This window comes from Cebus imitator, unplaced genomic scaffold (assembly GCF_001604975.1).
Source record: "Cebus imitator isolate Cc_AM_T3 unplaced genomic scaffold, Cebus_imitator-1.0 Scaffold77, whole genome shotgun sequence".
Classification (NCBI taxonomy): domain Eukaryota; kingdom Metazoa; phylum Chordata; class Mammalia; order Primates; family Cebidae; genus Cebus; species Cebus imitator.
Genome location: NW_016107392.1, coordinates 5,373,419 through 5,389,544, shown reverse-complemented (window position 1 = coordinate 5,389,544; position 16,126 = coordinate 5,373,419). Strand labels below are relative to the sequence as shown.

The 16,126-nt window shown below is 41.8% G+C and overlaps 1 protein-coding gene and 1 long non-coding RNA gene across 3 annotated transcripts in view; one reads left to right on the top strand and one right to left on the bottom strand.

The window, feature by feature from the left end:
• The window catches only part of LOC108307245, an 18,369-nt gene extending 9,091 nt beyond the window's left edge, over nucleotides 1–9,278 (top strand). Inside the window, exons 3-4 of one of the 2 annotated variants that reach the window (XR_001826458.2) lie at nucleotides 1,861–4,497; nucleotides 4,713–9,278. This is a non-coding gene — a long non-coding RNA (uncharacterized LOC108307245). Of the gene's footprint in view, nucleotides 1–1,860 lie in introns of both variants that reach the window. The other variant, XR_005200975.1, reaches the window with a different exon arrangement.
• COPG2 (COPI coat complex subunit gamma 2) overlaps nucleotides 1–16,126 on the bottom strand; it is a 140,357-nt gene that overhangs the window by 30,920 nt on the left and 93,311 nt on the right. The window contains exons 15-20 of the mRNA XM_017532534.2: nucleotides 14,418–14,493; nucleotides 13,314–13,417; nucleotides 12,294–12,419; nucleotides 11,407–11,469; nucleotides 10,817–10,956; nucleotides 10,085–10,256 (exon numbers count right to left, since the gene is read on the bottom strand). Coding sequence (XP_017388023.1) covers nucleotides 10,085–10,256; nucleotides 10,817–10,956; nucleotides 11,407–11,469; nucleotides 12,294–12,419; nucleotides 13,314–13,417; nucleotides 14,418–14,493 — 681 coding nt within the window. The remainder of the gene's footprint in view (nucleotides 1–10,084; nucleotides 10,257–10,816; nucleotides 10,957–11,406; nucleotides 11,470–12,293; nucleotides 12,420–13,313; nucleotides 13,418–14,417; nucleotides 14,494–16,126) is intronic.

Genomic DNA, 16,126 nt, shown 5'->3' with positions numbered 1-16,126 from the left:
GTGTGAATGCAGACAGTCCTCTTTTTTGCCCAAAAGGGGCAAAGTGTTTGATGCAGGTCATGGAGAAAGCATGGTGTGGGTAAGACAAGGGAGGAGTGAAGAAGAGGTGAGATGAGGCCACAGGAGCAGGGTGCAGAGGTCTTGGCACCTTGGGAACATTGAGGGCAGTGTGTCAGTTAAGGGCATGGTGAGATGATGAAAGGCCAGGGGACACAACAGAGAGACGAAACCACTGTTCCTTAGAGGCAGGACTGAGAATGTAGTGACCACTGAGAATACAGGATGATTAGGGGTGAACTGAGACAGCAGACGGACTCAGTACAGCTGGCTGAGGACACGGACGCTGGCAGTGGTGGCACTGGTTGGGGGCATGGCAGGAAGGGGTCAGAGCTCAAGAAATATTCCTGAGTCTGTGGATTGACTTGGAGGCGGCAGGGCACCGGCACTGGATGTTGAAGATGAGGTGGAGTGCGTTTGGGAGATGACCGTGGAGGAAACCGTGGATGGGTGGTGTAGGATTTACATGTGAACCTTGTGTGGAAAAAGTGAGATATTGGAGTGGGGCAGCCTTGCAGAGGTGGTGTGATACAAGTGGGGTCCTGGAAGCTCATGGGAAAAGAAAGATTTGTGGTGCATGAGGGGAAAGAAGATCATGAGCCCGTGGGGAGCTTACTGCCCATACAGGGTCCGATGCAGAAAAGGGGAAGGAGGAAATCAGAGTTCCCCAGATGGGGCTTTATCAGATCTCAGGGAAGTTGGTGCCATGCCTCTTACCAAGGCCAGCCCATAGGACTAGGGCAGGGTGGAAAAATCCCAGGCTTTTCAGAAGTGGATCCTTAGGAGAAAGTAGGGAAAAAGCGCCTAAGTCGCTCAGGGTAAATGGAGGAAACAGGGCATCACTGCACATTCAGGCAGCACCTGCATGACAGGTAACCTTGGGGCTTGGGGATGGACTCATATGTTTTGAGTCCAGTATGTTGGCAGAAAGATGCTTGCAAGTGTTAGAGAGAACTAATGGAGAGGAGACAATTCCCAGTGACCACTGCGTCTGAGCTTTTGCTGTCAAGGGAGCCTGAGAGGATGGAGGAGGTGTAACTTGCAACTGAAAATACGCACTACACCACACTTCACCACAGAGGCGCATGAAGTAGAAGAAGGGGCCTTCAAACATAGGTAGCATCTTAGATTTAGTGGGAGATTAGGTCAGTAGTAAATGGGCACATCGGAAGGCAGTATGCCCAGAGGTTGGAGAGGATGAAGGTTTGGGTGCTGACACAGGTGCTTCATTTTTGGAGACTTTTTCAGAAGGCAGAGAGGAAGAAAGGAAGGACAGGATGGATGGCAGGACCTGTGTAAAAAGAAGGTCTTAAATTCTAAACAAGGGTGTAGTAAAGGCAGTGTGGCCAAGAGGGAAAGAAGAAATGGTGGATCCAGATGGCTTCAATGGGTAGTGCAAGATCAGGATGACGGGCAGGGGTGCATCAGCTCATGGGGGCCCTATCAGAGGTAAATGGAAATAATGGAGGTGAGGAAAGGAGGAAGTGGCAGGATTGGCTGGAGAGTTTTGTAGGAACTCACTTCATGGAATAGAAAGAGAAAAGAGGAAACAAGGCTAAAGTGGAAGAGGGGAAGGAAAAGGCAGCTTAAGGAAGGCATTGGCCTTGCCTTAGGAAGTGGATGAGTGGAATGAGTGAAGATCTGGAGGAGCAACAGAAAACAGTGTTGAAGAGAAGCTGGGATAGGGAGAGGATGGAAAAGTTTGAGTGGTGAGAGCAGGTCAAAGCAGTTGAGCACATCCCTAGAGAAGAGATGACCGAGTCGGATGAAGCAACAGGACCTGGGTGGTTGAGAGAAATATAGACCACAGACAGGCAGGTGCCTTCCCTTGGCCAAGGAAGCAAAGAGACGAAATGTGTCACAAGGGGAAAGCCTGCAAGAAAGAATGTGGAAGTGGGACGATGAGGCAGCGCAACTGGGGAGTCACCTACAGAAGACAGACAGGGTGGAGGGTCCCCCAGGGAAGGATGGAGGGCAGAGAGTGTGGTGGAAGGGAGCCGGGCAGGACAGCCACGGGCAGGACAGCTACAGGCAGGACAGCCACGGGTGGAGCCAGGTGAAGGGGGAGGTCCCAGAGTAGGAACAAAGGAACCTGGAGTGCTCAGGGCAGGCTGCAAGGTTTGGCATGGGGAAGGGGAGGCATAAAAGGGGTGGACAGCAATGGGCAGGAAGGAACGGCTGCTCTTAAAGCCTTGAACTTTATTGCAAAGGTGCAAATCTTGGGCCAGGCTATTTACTATGGATCTGGTGGGGAAGGGTTGTTTGGTGGGGATGGAGTATGGGGTAGTGTCTGGGTTGGGGTTGACTGGGTTGGAAAGGAGGGAAGGATTGGGAGCAGTGGGGTATGAGTGGGAGAGGAAGTTGGGAACCAGATGGGGAGAACCAAGTCAAATTCTGGGTTGGAAAAAAACCTTATTTAACTGAGCTAGTGGGTTACATGTCTAATGCTGACGGTGATGAATACAGGCTGGGGAAGACTTCTGAATCCACCAAAAGAAGTAAATGATAGTGGTTTCTTGTAGGTCAAAAGGTCAAGGTAAATGGTTGGTTTTTAGGACACAACTGTGAACTTGGGAAGCAAAGGGGGTAGTTTCTGCAGGACTGTCTTGTCAGGGATCTGAAAAAAGGAGGCGGGATTAAGGAAAACTGACAATAGTAAGCACCCATAATAAACAGGTTGAGACCGAAGATATTGACACAGTGCCTGAGAGTCCTATCAGGTGGGAGGACAAGGAGTATGGGGTGGGGAACAAGTCTCCAATGCACACTGGTGTTTGGGGTCAGAGGTGTGTTAAAGGGCAAATAGGGAAGGAATGAAGTGGTTCCAAGTAGAGACTGCCAGGCCTAATGGGGGTGGGGAGGCAAAAGAGATGTTTGAGTGGGAAGTTTCATGGCAGGAATTAGAATGGTCTGGGTGTGAAACGAGGGAGTGAGGCCTAGGGAGTCAAGGTGGCCGTCCACAGCAGTGATTCTTATCTGGGGTGGGGGGTGGTTTTCACCTGGAGGGAGGGCTGGGGGTATGGACCCCCAGGCAGGCCTATCCAATCATCTGAGGGGTGTTGTGCTCAGAAAAAGTAAGGGGAAAAAGCAGTCTCTAAAAGGAACACAGACAATAGCAAAGGAAGGAACTGAGCCCAAAAGATGATTCTGATAGGCTGTCTTGGGGTCCTGCATCCTCAGGTGAGAATCACTGGTGGACGTGGGAGGAGGGAGGGCTGGACAGAGATGTGGAGTGTGAGGGGAAGAGGCACATGTGGCGGGGCTGAGGGAGGCATCAGGGTCAAGACTGTCAGGTGTGGGAACACAGTTCCCGACAGACCACGACAAGGATGACAGCGAGCAAATGGATGTAGCCGCAAGGCACCCGGGACCATGGTGGTGGAGCTGGGATTTCCAACGCCTTGGTCCCAGACTGGAGGACTCAGGTGGAGGAGTGAGGCCAAGAGAAGGGCCCTGTGACACAGAGGAAGTAGGCTGTGCGGGTGAGAGCAGAGAGCAGGGGATCTGTTGTCACGGGGAAGGAAGGCGCAAAGGGGGATGGAGACAGCGTGGAAGGAGGGTGTCTTGAAGACATGGGCACTAAGGAGGCACAAGGCAGGAGGAGGGTGGGACTGGCAGGAGCACCCAGGAGGAGTGGAGAGTTGGGTCTCAGGCAGGGCAGGAGAGGTAGGCTGAGACTGGGTGCATTTGTGTCGATGTGGGGAGGGGGGTGGGGGGAGAGAAGAGTGAGTGCTGATGACAAAACTGCTGCGGTGACAGGAAGAAGGTAGGAGATTCAGAGGTGCATGCTCCCCAGAGTGTTTTCACACAGTGTGAACAAAAGGACGTGAAAGGAATCAGGAAAGTTTAGGGGAGTCAGGATTGTGGGGCCCTGGAAAGAACACATAGCCTGGGCCACTGGGACATGGGCACAGATAGCTGGGCAGAGCTTGTGGATTCGGTATGGTACGAGTGACGCAGAGATGTCTGCATCTGCTGGAGCAGTGGGTGCGGGGCCAGGTCAAGAAGGGAGGACGCACCTGAGAACATGACTCAGGCAGTGAGAGAATCACAGATGGTGCTGGGAGAAGGCAGGATGGTGCAGGTGGGACAGTACCGTGCTGTGCAGCAGAGGAGGAAAGCAGGAGGAACGAGCAGCCTGGGCCCAGGAGCTGGGAGAGCAGAGGGTGAGTTGACAGTATGTTGGAGAGCAGAATAGAGGAGAAGTGTTCCCCAACGGGCAGGAAGAATGAATTGGAGCAGGTTATGGAGCCTAGCAGCTTAGAGAGGTGAGCTTGTTGAGAGGATCAGGGAATGTGCTGCAGCAGTAGGGGCACGCCAAGGAGCAAGAGTGGGTGTGAATGCAGACAGTCCTCTTTTTTGCCCAAAAGGGGCAAAGTGTTTGATGCAGGTCATGGAGAAAGCATGGTGTGGGTAAGACAAGGGAGGAATGAAGGAGAGGTGAGATGAGTCCACAGGAGCAGGGGGTACATTGTACAGTAGCTTTAGATGGCACTTTAAGGAAGTATAGGCAGAAAGTTGAGAAACTGAAATAATTATGAGTGATTATATGGCAGGCAAAGTGTTTTCCTAATATTGTTACAAACATTGTTTGATGCAGGTTGTGGAGAAGAAAGCATGGTGAGGAGGTTAAGACAAGGGAGGAATGAAAGAAGGTTAGAGGAGGCCATAGGAGCAGGAGCAAGGGGTAGATGTGTTGGCACCTTGGAAACATTGAGGACAGTGTGTCAGTAAAGGGCATGGCAAGATGATGAAAGGCCAGGGGATACAACAGAGGGAGGAAACCACTGTTCCTTAGAGGCAGAACTGAGAATACAGGATGGCTAGGAGTGAAGTGATACAGCAGATGGATCAGTACAGCAGGTCGAGGACGTGGATGCTGACAGTAATGGCATCGGTGAGGGCAGGGAAGGAAGGGGTCAGAGCTCCAGAAAGATTCTTGAGTCTGTGGACTGACTTGGAGGTGGCAGGGCACATAGGACTGGATGTTGAAGATGAAAAGGAGTGTCTAGAAGATGACCATGGGAGGCAACACTGTGTGTAGACTGCAAAGTTTCCATCCGCATGTAGTGAGAGAGAAGCTGAAGTCTGGCAGCCATCGGAAGGCAGTTTTTGGAATGCAAATTGGATGACGGAAGTTTATGGCAAAAGAAGGGACAGGAGGCAGGTAAGAGGGGAGATAACTTTATGAATTTGTGCAGGGCTAAGCATCAGTAAAAAGGGCTGACATGAAATAGGGGACGGTGGAATGCAGAGTTCCCAAACTGGGGGCACTGGCAAATCTCAGGGGCACGTCAGTCGTATGTTCGGGGTAACAACATTTAACCTCTCGTAGTAACTACTTCATTGAGTGGGAAAACAGAAAAAGAAAAAACTTTGTGGAGGGTGATGGTAAAGCAACCCCAACCGATATGGAAAGCAGTGTTAGCCAACTGATATGGAGGGCAGTGTTGGTAATCACTGGAAGTCAAGATTTTGAAAGCAAAAGATTAACAATGTAAAATTTGCAAGTGTGGGTGTTACACATAGGTTATTATGTGTTTAATGTGATCTCCAGCAAAATTAGCAGAGGCCAAAATAAAACGAAGTATTTGTCTATTTAACAAGATTGGAATTAAGGGGACAGTATACAGGTTATATCAATTTGGGAATTATTTAGGAATGTTAGAGTTGGTAAGGTGGGTATTGTTGTCCCTTGATCCAAAGTATAGAATAATGGCAAAGAAGAAAAGTATATAGAAAGTCCTTGTCATTAGGGAATTTGCTGGCTGCCTTAAAACTCCTTCAGGGAAACACTTCATGAATGCTTAGAGTCAGGAGAATAAACGGTCCCATATAGAGATAGATTTATGAAGCCAAGTCTGAAGGAAGAGCTTCATTAGCAATCCCCAGAATGTCAGTTCTACTAGCCAAGGACGCAGGTGAGTATGTTGGATACCAAGAGAACAGAAAGGAAGTGTTCTGAACACTGGAGGTGGGTCAAGGAGGAAGCTTATACATATTCACATGTGAATCGATTTCAAGGATGGATGAACAAAGACTGGGTGGTACTAATATGGCAGGTTTTTTTTTCCCCTGAGGCAAAAGGCAGAAATGAGTGGGTATACCATGATTAAACTGCATACTGTAGAGATGGGATTATTTAAGTCAGCAATAAAAATTAGAGATACTGAGGACGATGGGGTAGAAAAGAGATATCAAATAGGTAGGAAGATGGCTTGAAAGGGAATAGGAGAAATTTCAGTGAGTCTGAGGAATGGCAGACTGGGAATAAGACAAGTAAGTGGGTGAATAAGGAGGTCTCAGACTGAGAATCCTGGCAGATCTACCAATGGGTCAGATTGTAGGAATACTGATTTTAAAGTCAGGCTGAGGCCAATTCTAGTGATAAAGGAAGGGGGAAGGGTGGCTGAATTGTAATGTTCAATCCCCCTTTTTTAGTATTTGAGTTAAAATTCAGATTAAATGCTTGGCTTAGAAGAATGCAAAGTTTCCTCATTAATATGGATCCCAGTGAGTGAGTGGAGGTGAGTTAAAGAACTCTGAGGCAAATCTTACTTAAGTGAAGTTGTGTTTTTAGTATAGAATGCTGAGTTAATATGGTTAATACTGAACAAAAAATAATGGAAGGGAGACTACAGATTCAGAGAAGAGCTATGAGTCTATCAGACTGTATGGTAGCTTACAATGGCACTTTAAGGAAGTGTAGGCAGAAAGTCAAGAAATTGAAATAATTATGAATAAGTCTATGGCAGGTACTATTTCTAATGGAAATCAGAAAATAAACTCACATACATGTACTATTACAGCTGATCTTAGTATGAATATTTTCTATTAAAGATTGTTTTAAAATAAGTTGTTTACATTTGTCGAAATGGTTCCAGATGATGAGAAATATGATGCAATAAAACCTGATAAATAAAAGCAATACAAAGATTAGAGGGGTTCCGAATAGGTAGTGGAATAAAAAGTTAAATTGGTAGTGGCATTAAACAGGTCCAACATGTGGAACAATCGGTAGAATGTTGTGTATATAACACATATTGTTACTGGTGCAATAAATATTCAGGAGAAACAAAGCTGCTGACAGACAATGAATGCTTGGAAGGAATCTTGCCTTAAAGGCTTTTCTAAAACTTTTTGGGTAAAGGACAAATTCTTGAAGGATGAAAGATAATAAGTAGGACTAATTACAGAGAGACTTATGATGCCCATAGTCTTTCAAGAAATTGCTTTTAAGAGAAGGTGTTATGGTAATATATTGATGTTGGGTTAACGCAAATTTTTCAGATAGGGTAGATTTTTATATATTTATAAAGTAAAGGGGAGGAGGAAAGATTAAACGTAGAGTGAAGAAAGGAATAATTGATGGAAAAACTTTCTGGAAGAGATTAAGGATATGTGTTTTTTGAACTCTTGGGAAGACTTGATTCTAGAGAGGATAAAGGGAATAAGTGGATAGTTCTAGAATTAAACACCAAAAGGTTCTATGTGTCTGGAACCATGTAAAGCAAATTACCTATTATTTCATTTCATTTCATTTCATCTTATAAAAATCCTAAGAGATCAAATAATTTGTCCAAGATTACACAGTCAGTATATAGCAGGGTCAGAATTCAAATCCTCTTCTGTCTATCAAACCTATATTCCTTTCTATTATGATATGTTCCTTTCAAGTTGAAGGAAATCAAAAATCAAGAATTTGCTTTGTCATTGTGATTATAAGGGAAAATATTATTTTTCTGAAATGAGACACACTGATGTTTAAGACCTTAAGGTGATAAGTAAAATTTGGAATATCTGTGATGGGAAAATGCAAAAAAGGAGGGAATGGATAAAAGATATCTATTACCATCTATGGCCTGGTATTTCACTTCTTTCATTGTATAACATAGATTTTAGATTGGTCATGGATGAAAAATTTGAGAATTCTGACAAAAACTAAATAGAAAGGAGTTTTTAAGCAGGTATATGATGGGTCAAATATAACTTACTACTAACAAAACAAACAATTCCCTATATGCCAAACTTGTGTAAACAAAAATCAAACAAACTATCAAGCAAAAGAGTCCATAGCCAGCAGACCAAATGTTGAAATATCTGGGCTAATTTGTAAGATCTGTGTTTTAAAACTCCTTAGTGAAGAGGGGCGAGAAAACCTCTCTCCTCTTTTTCCTCTCTTGGTGGAAATGTTTTCTTGTTGTTGGTTTTTTCCTATACTATATATGTAATTTCTATATTGTTTTGTGTATTTTGGTATTATAAAATTGTACTTCTTAGATTCTGTTAATAATGCTTACTGGGGTGTGAGGCACCTGCATTATCAGTAAATTGAACCTGGAGAAGTGGGAGGAGCTAGTATTCTCAATTGGCAAGGGATTGATTCTTCGATGGGTTCAGCATTTCACTTTCCTCTGAAATTAAGTGGGAAAGTAATAGCATCCCTTAAAAAGCAGAACATTGGTGAGAGGTAGAATAGCAGGAGGAATTTTGAAACATGGAGAGATGGCTACTGGAAAAAAACCAATGACGTGCAGAGTCTCCCAAGATGATGGTAGAAGCCACAGGACTACATTAAGATTGGGCCCAAATACTAGTTTAGAAGAGGGTAAATAAAACTAGCTTTACTTAAGAGTACAGCCAGCTTAATTACTGGCTAGTGGACATATTTCAGACAAATCTAACTGAAGAGAAAAACAGACCAGGAGAGAAAGCCAAGTTATAAGGAAATAGAGAAACCTCACAAAGGGATAAAGGAGGTAATTAAAGGTTAAAGCCAGATAGCCTAGAGCTCAAAGGAGAAATCCTGGAGGCCAGATAGGAAAGTGCCTTCCTACTCAGGGGGTTAGGGATCCAGGGTGGCTGGAGAATAGAAGTAGAGTTCTGCCCAGGGCCAGAGGGAAAAACCTGGGATTCAGACACAGCAGTGGTGCCAACTTGAATCTACCTCGTGCTAGAGTCTGAGTAGCCTGGTCTATAACCCAACACAGATAACACTGGACAGGGGCTCCCAGGAAGCAACATCTAAGAAGGGAGTTTGGAGAGGGGCTAAAAGAAAGCAGGTTAAGCCCCAAATGTAACGGAATGATGACCAGGGATAACTATTTACTAGTGCTTTTATGATTTCTTGTAACTCTGTAACTTCCCCAGTATTTGTTAATTTTTTTGACTTCTGTTTTTCCTGTACTTCTTATGTGTAGTAAAAGTTTTCAAAACATAAATGTGGTGTGTGTGCTTATTTCTTTGAAAACTGGGTAACAGTTATGAGTATTGTGCAATGAATATGAGAAGAGAAATCAAGTGGGAAAATGGCGGTAGGGGAATCAAGTAGAATAAATACTTGACATTCATAAGGGATAGGTCACAAGACCTTCCCAAGTTTCCAAATAAGTAAATACTACTTTTGGCACTAGCTGGCTGTCTTTCAGGGGCTATTTCTACCCCCTGCAAAGACTGCATGTGGGTCAAGTAGAGACTTACAAAGCCCTTCTTAATGTGGACACACATGGTTGGCTAAACCACTCACTAAGCTGAGACATACTCTCAGACACCAGCCTTATGCTACAGGACCTTCAAAAATGATGTATTTTTAAATGCTGACAATCTACTATATAACCAAGTTCCATCTAACTCGATAGAAACTTGAAGGAGAAGTGGGTCAAAACTCTTCATAGGAGACATCAGGTATGTGAACTCTCACAGGGGTTACATTATTCCAACAGAAAGCTTGAGTTCCTTTTTGTGCTACTGCTATGCACATGCAGTTTCTCTTTTAAGATTAAATGTCCAGCGAATTATACTCAGAGATTTAGTTTTAAAATTAGTATGTCTGCAGCAGTAACCAATTTTATAAATATATATATTCACACACACACAAACCCATACACACACACACTCATTATCATTACATTAAATTCTAGAAGAGAATCGCATTCTTAAACTGAGCATTTGTCCAGACAGTTGAAGAGCTCACAAGGTAATGCATTCTGAATCACATAAGTATCTCTGCCCTTCTGAGAGTTAGTACCTGCTGTAGGGTCATCATCAGGCAAGCGAACAAGAGTGTAACATATTCCTGGCTGGTTATAAGGGAGGCTAGGGGCTGGGATACAACACAGCACTTCATAGGAATCTGATGGCTCCATCTGCACTGTCACTTTCTCCAGCAGCTGGTCATTGAGAGTGTTGGTGCAGTCAAACTGAAAAGTCAGTAAATGGAAAAGTTGTGAAGAATAACAAGTTGTTATCCTTCCCACTCATAACCCACAACTCAGCTCTGGAACCCACTATACCTTCTATCTCTAAGGAGCAGGGTAGGTCTCCTCCTAAGATTCTTCTTTTGGCAACAGGGAGAGCCTTATTCTTGAGGTCTTTTGTTTATATTATTCACCAGCTTTTTCTCTTTCCTGAGACTGCTGTACCAAACAAGATGGCAGAAGTCTGATCGCTGTCAAATCTAAGTTCTTAGATAGCCCGCTTAATCTACCTTGATGTTAAGTGATGATTTTAAAAAGTTGGTTATACTTTATATTGTCCGACTTCTTCACACATTTCAGTTTTAATGTTCTTTAGATTTTAACCATCAAAAGTTACCCATCATATGAAGGGATCTCTATAGCTCTGCTGTTAAGCAAGAAAACCAGAAATTCTGCCAAATTAATTCTCTATAAAAGAGACTAGAATTATAGGTAAAGGATACTTGTCTCAAAGCATACCAGCTTATACCAAATCCCTACAGGAGCCAATGGTATTATCTTACCTGGAACACAATGTGATTGGTAAACATATGCTTGATACATCGAACAAAATATTCTGTTTCTGCTTCTGTAAGTTGAACAGGCTCAGAAGACTTGAACAAGGGTCCTATATTCATAAACTCAGGAATGGCAGCCAATTGTTCTACCAAGAAAAAAGAATGTGGGATATGAAGAAGACAGACAAAGACTTCACTCTGGATGCTTAAACATGTTTTAGTTTTCACAGCCTAATAGTTGAACATTTAACTAGTATGTCCCCAAGCTTTAGTGAAATAATCTTTTAAGTAAAAGTGAGCTTATATATTCATAAAAGCAAAAAAAAAAAAAAAAAAGAAACTTAATACTTATTTATTTTAGAATTAGTTCTCTGTTAACCAACAAGATACAGATAAAAACAACAATCCCAGTTAGCAATTACAAACTGGAAAGTTCATGGACTCCAGGTAGCCTTGGCAACTATATCATATGGTCTTCAGCCACACACATATTTCGTATACTAAGAACTGATCAAATTGAATAAAATTGGTGGACTTCATTATATTTACAATGCCTAGGGGCAAGATGATTACTTCTAACCATCAAATCATCATACCTTGGAAAATGTCTTGTCTGGAAGGAGCCAACTTCTCTGGCTTACTAGCCACAAGTGTGATTTCTATAAAGACAGATACGAGCAAGTGAGTGAATTTCTCCCCCTACTATCAAGCTACCAATACAGACAGAGATGAGAGCAGACATTTCTAGCAGATATATAATGAGCTATTACTAAATCATACTTATAGGTTATCTGTCACTTCTGGTGCAGGACACTCAAAATGTATTTAGTGAACATATGTTGTGAAACCATAAGGTAAGCCCTAGAAATATAGAATTTACTTTAAATGGACTGGGATGTACAAAAATTACTCAGAAAAGGAAAAACAATTTATTTTTAAAATCTTCTCATGATCAAAATAGGAAAAATTACTTATATCAACAGAAAAATTGAAAATAAGCATAAAATTGTTTCTTCCCAGTTTTGTGTTCTAACCACTAAACATTTATGTCTCTTTTTTTTCTTAAGTTTTAAAGTTAGATATTCTTTGGGAATATTTTCATAATTGTGTCCCATAAATTCTTTTAAGACAAACCTCCAATAACAAAATTAATTAACTTAGAGATTATCAACTTCAGAAAATAAAAATAGGAGGTGACAGCACTAATGTTGCTCTGAGATGCACAGTGGCAACTGACTTCAGATACTGTAACATTTGCATTAAAAAAAAAAAACCTTCATCTTGGAGTGTATTACATATTATTGCTTTTATGTAAAAATCAGGAGTTTTTTTTTTTTTAACTCTAATAAAAATATGTCTTAAATCTAAAAGATTTATGAAGAGTGACAATTAAATGAGTATTAGATAAAATATGCAAATATTTTTTAGTTTCACAAAACTACTTATACACAGAAAAACTAATAGAGCTAACTGTTCCCATTACCTGCTTTCTGTTCAAAGATGGGAGCCATAGCGAGAGGAATTGATTTCATGTCAAATGGTTTTTCTGAAGGCTCCAATGTGTACTGGTGTAAGGCTTTTTCCATCCCTGGTACAGAGACCGTCAAGCCTATGAAACACAGAGAAATCTCAGCATTATAACCTCATGCCAATCCTCGAATCCAAATTTGCAATATTTATCTAAGCTTTCTGAAGGAAGAGAACAATATAACCAAAAGCTTTATAACTTAAATATAAAAATAAGGATATTATTGAAACTGCCTTATAAACTTGTAAACTGACTTATTTCATTCAAGGAAACATGGGAGCAGAGCATACACATTTTCTTTTTTTTTTTTTTTTTGAGACAGAGTTTCGCTCTTGTTACCCAGGCTGGAGTGCAACGGCACTATCGGCTCACCGCAACCTCCGCCTCCTGGGTTCAGGCAATTCTCCTGCCCCAGCCTCCTGAGTAGCTGGGATTACAGGCACGTGCCACCATGCCCAGCTAATTTTTTGTATTTTTAGTAGAGACGGGGTTTCACCATGTTGACCAGGATGGTCTCGATCTCTTGACCTCGTGATCCACCCGCCTCGGCCTCCCACAGTGCTGGGATTACAGGCTTGAGCCACCGCGCCCGGTCTGAGCATACACATTTTCAACAAAATATATGTACCTCCTAGAAAAGAAAGCAACTTAGCTATACGGGAACAATGATAGCATAAGAAAACGGGAAAAAGGTAAACCCATCCAAGAGGGAGTTCGAGGAGAACCAGGAATGTGTGAGCAATGTTTTTTAAAAATGTAAGGGCCCAATCTATATTCTTATAGATTGTTGCATAGGAATTACCATTACCAAATTAGAAAATATCCCATAAACACAGGTTTCTCTAGAAATGGAAGTGCATTCAAAGACAAAAACCAAGCATTCGCCTAATGAAGTGAGCTCATATGCAAATCATGAAATATGCTTCCAAGACACCATTTGAGGAACAAAAGTGTACATCCTTGGCTTTCACTGACCATTAAAGATGTATGTGGCATTCAGTGCCATCTGCCTCTGCTGCAGCACATTCAGATAGAAGGTAGCTCTGTCTCGTACCTCATCATCAGTATCCATCATACACCTGTCCAGGGGAAACAGAATAGTCATGTCACAGGACCCCAAAGATTTCCAATAGCTCTACTACCAAATCTGAAGGACAGAGCTCAGGTCATCATCTGATACTATCTTTTAAAAAGTGCTCAACAATAGCCAACAGTGGCTCCTAAAGTCTCCACAAATAAATCTTGGGTACTGTTCTGAATTATTAAAGAAATATTATTATTGTGAATCACAAGCACTACACAAGTAGGCATTAAAATAACAAGGAGCACAAGAACATGAAATAGCAGTCTGGAGTCTTTTCTTCCATCTGTAACCGCATGCCCCTTAGACTTAGACTTCTCTGTAATTAGGAAATGGGAGTATGATACTTTCCAAGGATACTAAAAAGATAAATTCAAAATTCAATTGTTATTGCTCAGATGACAATCTGTTTTATGTAAACTAGCCAACCTTTGACTTGTAATTTATCTGCTTCAATTGTAAGATGCAATCACAGTTTGCTAAAGCAAGTCTCTTCCCCATCAAATAGTCATGAAGACAATGAAAAACTATTATTTTCAACTGCATAGTGAATTATCTAATATCATTTTAAAGTAAGCACCTGTTGTACAAATTAAGGCACATGTATTAAGTCACTTTCTCAAAATCATGTGAAAGAAAGCCAAAGTCAAATGTGACATGTACCTAGCACATAAAATGCTATGGAGAACTAATCTTTTAGGGAATGGGGTTGGGGAGAGAAGCTCTATAAATAAGAGTGAGGAGTGATGGAAACATGTAGGCTACTGTGGAAACCAAGGCTAGGACACTTCATGAAGTGTTCGGTCAATAGCACATCAAATTGACTGAGAGGTACACATAATTACTAAAAAGAGAAAGAAATTGCCATTTGCCCCTGACTTACTCCATTAGCTCTAATCTTAGGCCTTGTAGTGCATCTGCCCTATGGTACAATGAGGAGTTCACTATTTAACCATATGGAATTCTTATATTTTTTAAAAAGACATTATTTAACTTACCTCTGTAACAGTACAAGGATGCTTGGGAGAAGACTCTCATTCTGAGCCCCAAATTTAGCCAAAGCACTCACAGCAGCTATAATGAAGCATATAGTTATGCTGCATAAATACTCATTTCTCAGAGTTAGCAATAATCATTCAAAAAAAAAATTAGAAAAGTGTCCCCATGTTTAGTGGAGACAAAGTCTCTTGTTTTATTGAGTGTTTCTTGGTCTTATTTCTTTGATACTGTTAAGCATAAACAGAATTCTCCAAGCCCAAGAGAGCCTTAATAGGAAAATCTTCCAAGCACTGAGGGAAAAGATTCATACAGATTTTCTGCAAGAGCTCTATCTCCACCCCACCACAACTCCTTATGTATCACACTGATGTGATTAAGCTCTAATCTCAAACAACCAGCACCAAGCATAAAAAGAAATTCTATTATTAAAATTCCTTTCATTCAACAAAGATTCATTGCGCCAAACTTTTGTCAGGAATTGTACTGGGTACTGGGGCAGATAAAAGACATGTCCTGATCTCAAGGAGCTATACTCTAGTGGGAAGGACAGTTATGTAGAGAGAGAATTACAACACATCATAGTAAGTCCATGGAAGACATATATCCAGGATGCTATGTGAATACACAGAAAGGAACTAAATCAGAATTGGTGGTGGAAAAGTAAGACAGGGAGTTGACACATATGACCTGACCTAAAATTCTGAAGAACAAGTGCCGTTAGCCAGAGGAAAATGGCACGATAAGAATATTAGAGGCAGAGAAAATAAGAAGTTCAAATGGCCCCTGCCCAGAGAAGAAAGTGCGGTATATTACTGGACAGCTGGGCAAGGCTGAGCAAAGGAGCCACTCATGCTGGAGGGCAAGAAGAGACAAGGGAGAGAGTAGAAATAAAACAAAATTAGGGTATGGTTTAATCTCAACAGTATATTATTGAAGGATATTAAATATGAGCTAAATTTGTATATTTGAATGTCCTTGTTTTTAGCAGAGTGTAAAGAATAGGCTGGATATGTGTGAATCTAGAAGGAGTCACACTAGCTAGGCATCTGAAATGGATGACAGCCTCAATCAGCACCATGAAAATAGAAGAGACAATGAAGAAATATTAAGGAGACATAATTAAAAGCACTTTGATGACTGAGGGGATAATGAATGTGAGGATTTCAATTTGGGTTAGTTTGAATTTCAGGTTGAATTTGAAGTGGTTTAAATTATTTGGACAAACAAGTTCAGGAAAGAGACATGACTGGTGTCACAGCCTATCAGCAGAGCTCTGAAAATGATCACCAGGAAGAATGTAGATGTTGAGAAGACAAAACCCTACAGAGAAATAATATTTTAAGGAATGGGGCTGGGAAAAGAAGCACTATAAATAAGAGTGAGGAGTGATGGAAACATGTAGGTTATTGTGGAAACCAAGGCTACGGAGTTTCACGAAGTGTTCAGTCAACAGTACATTAAATGGACTGAGTGTAAACAAAGATAAGAACATTAAAGTATCTAACTTGATTTTATATTTTAACAACTAGTTTATAAGTAATTTTTTTTTTTTTTTTGAGACAGAATTTCACTCTGTCACCCAGCCTGGAATGCAGTGGCATGATCTTGGCTCACTCCAACCACCACTTCCCGGGTTTGAGTGATTCTCCTGCCTCAGTCTCCTGGGTAGCTGGAGCTACAGGTGTGTGCCACCATCCCCAGCTAATTT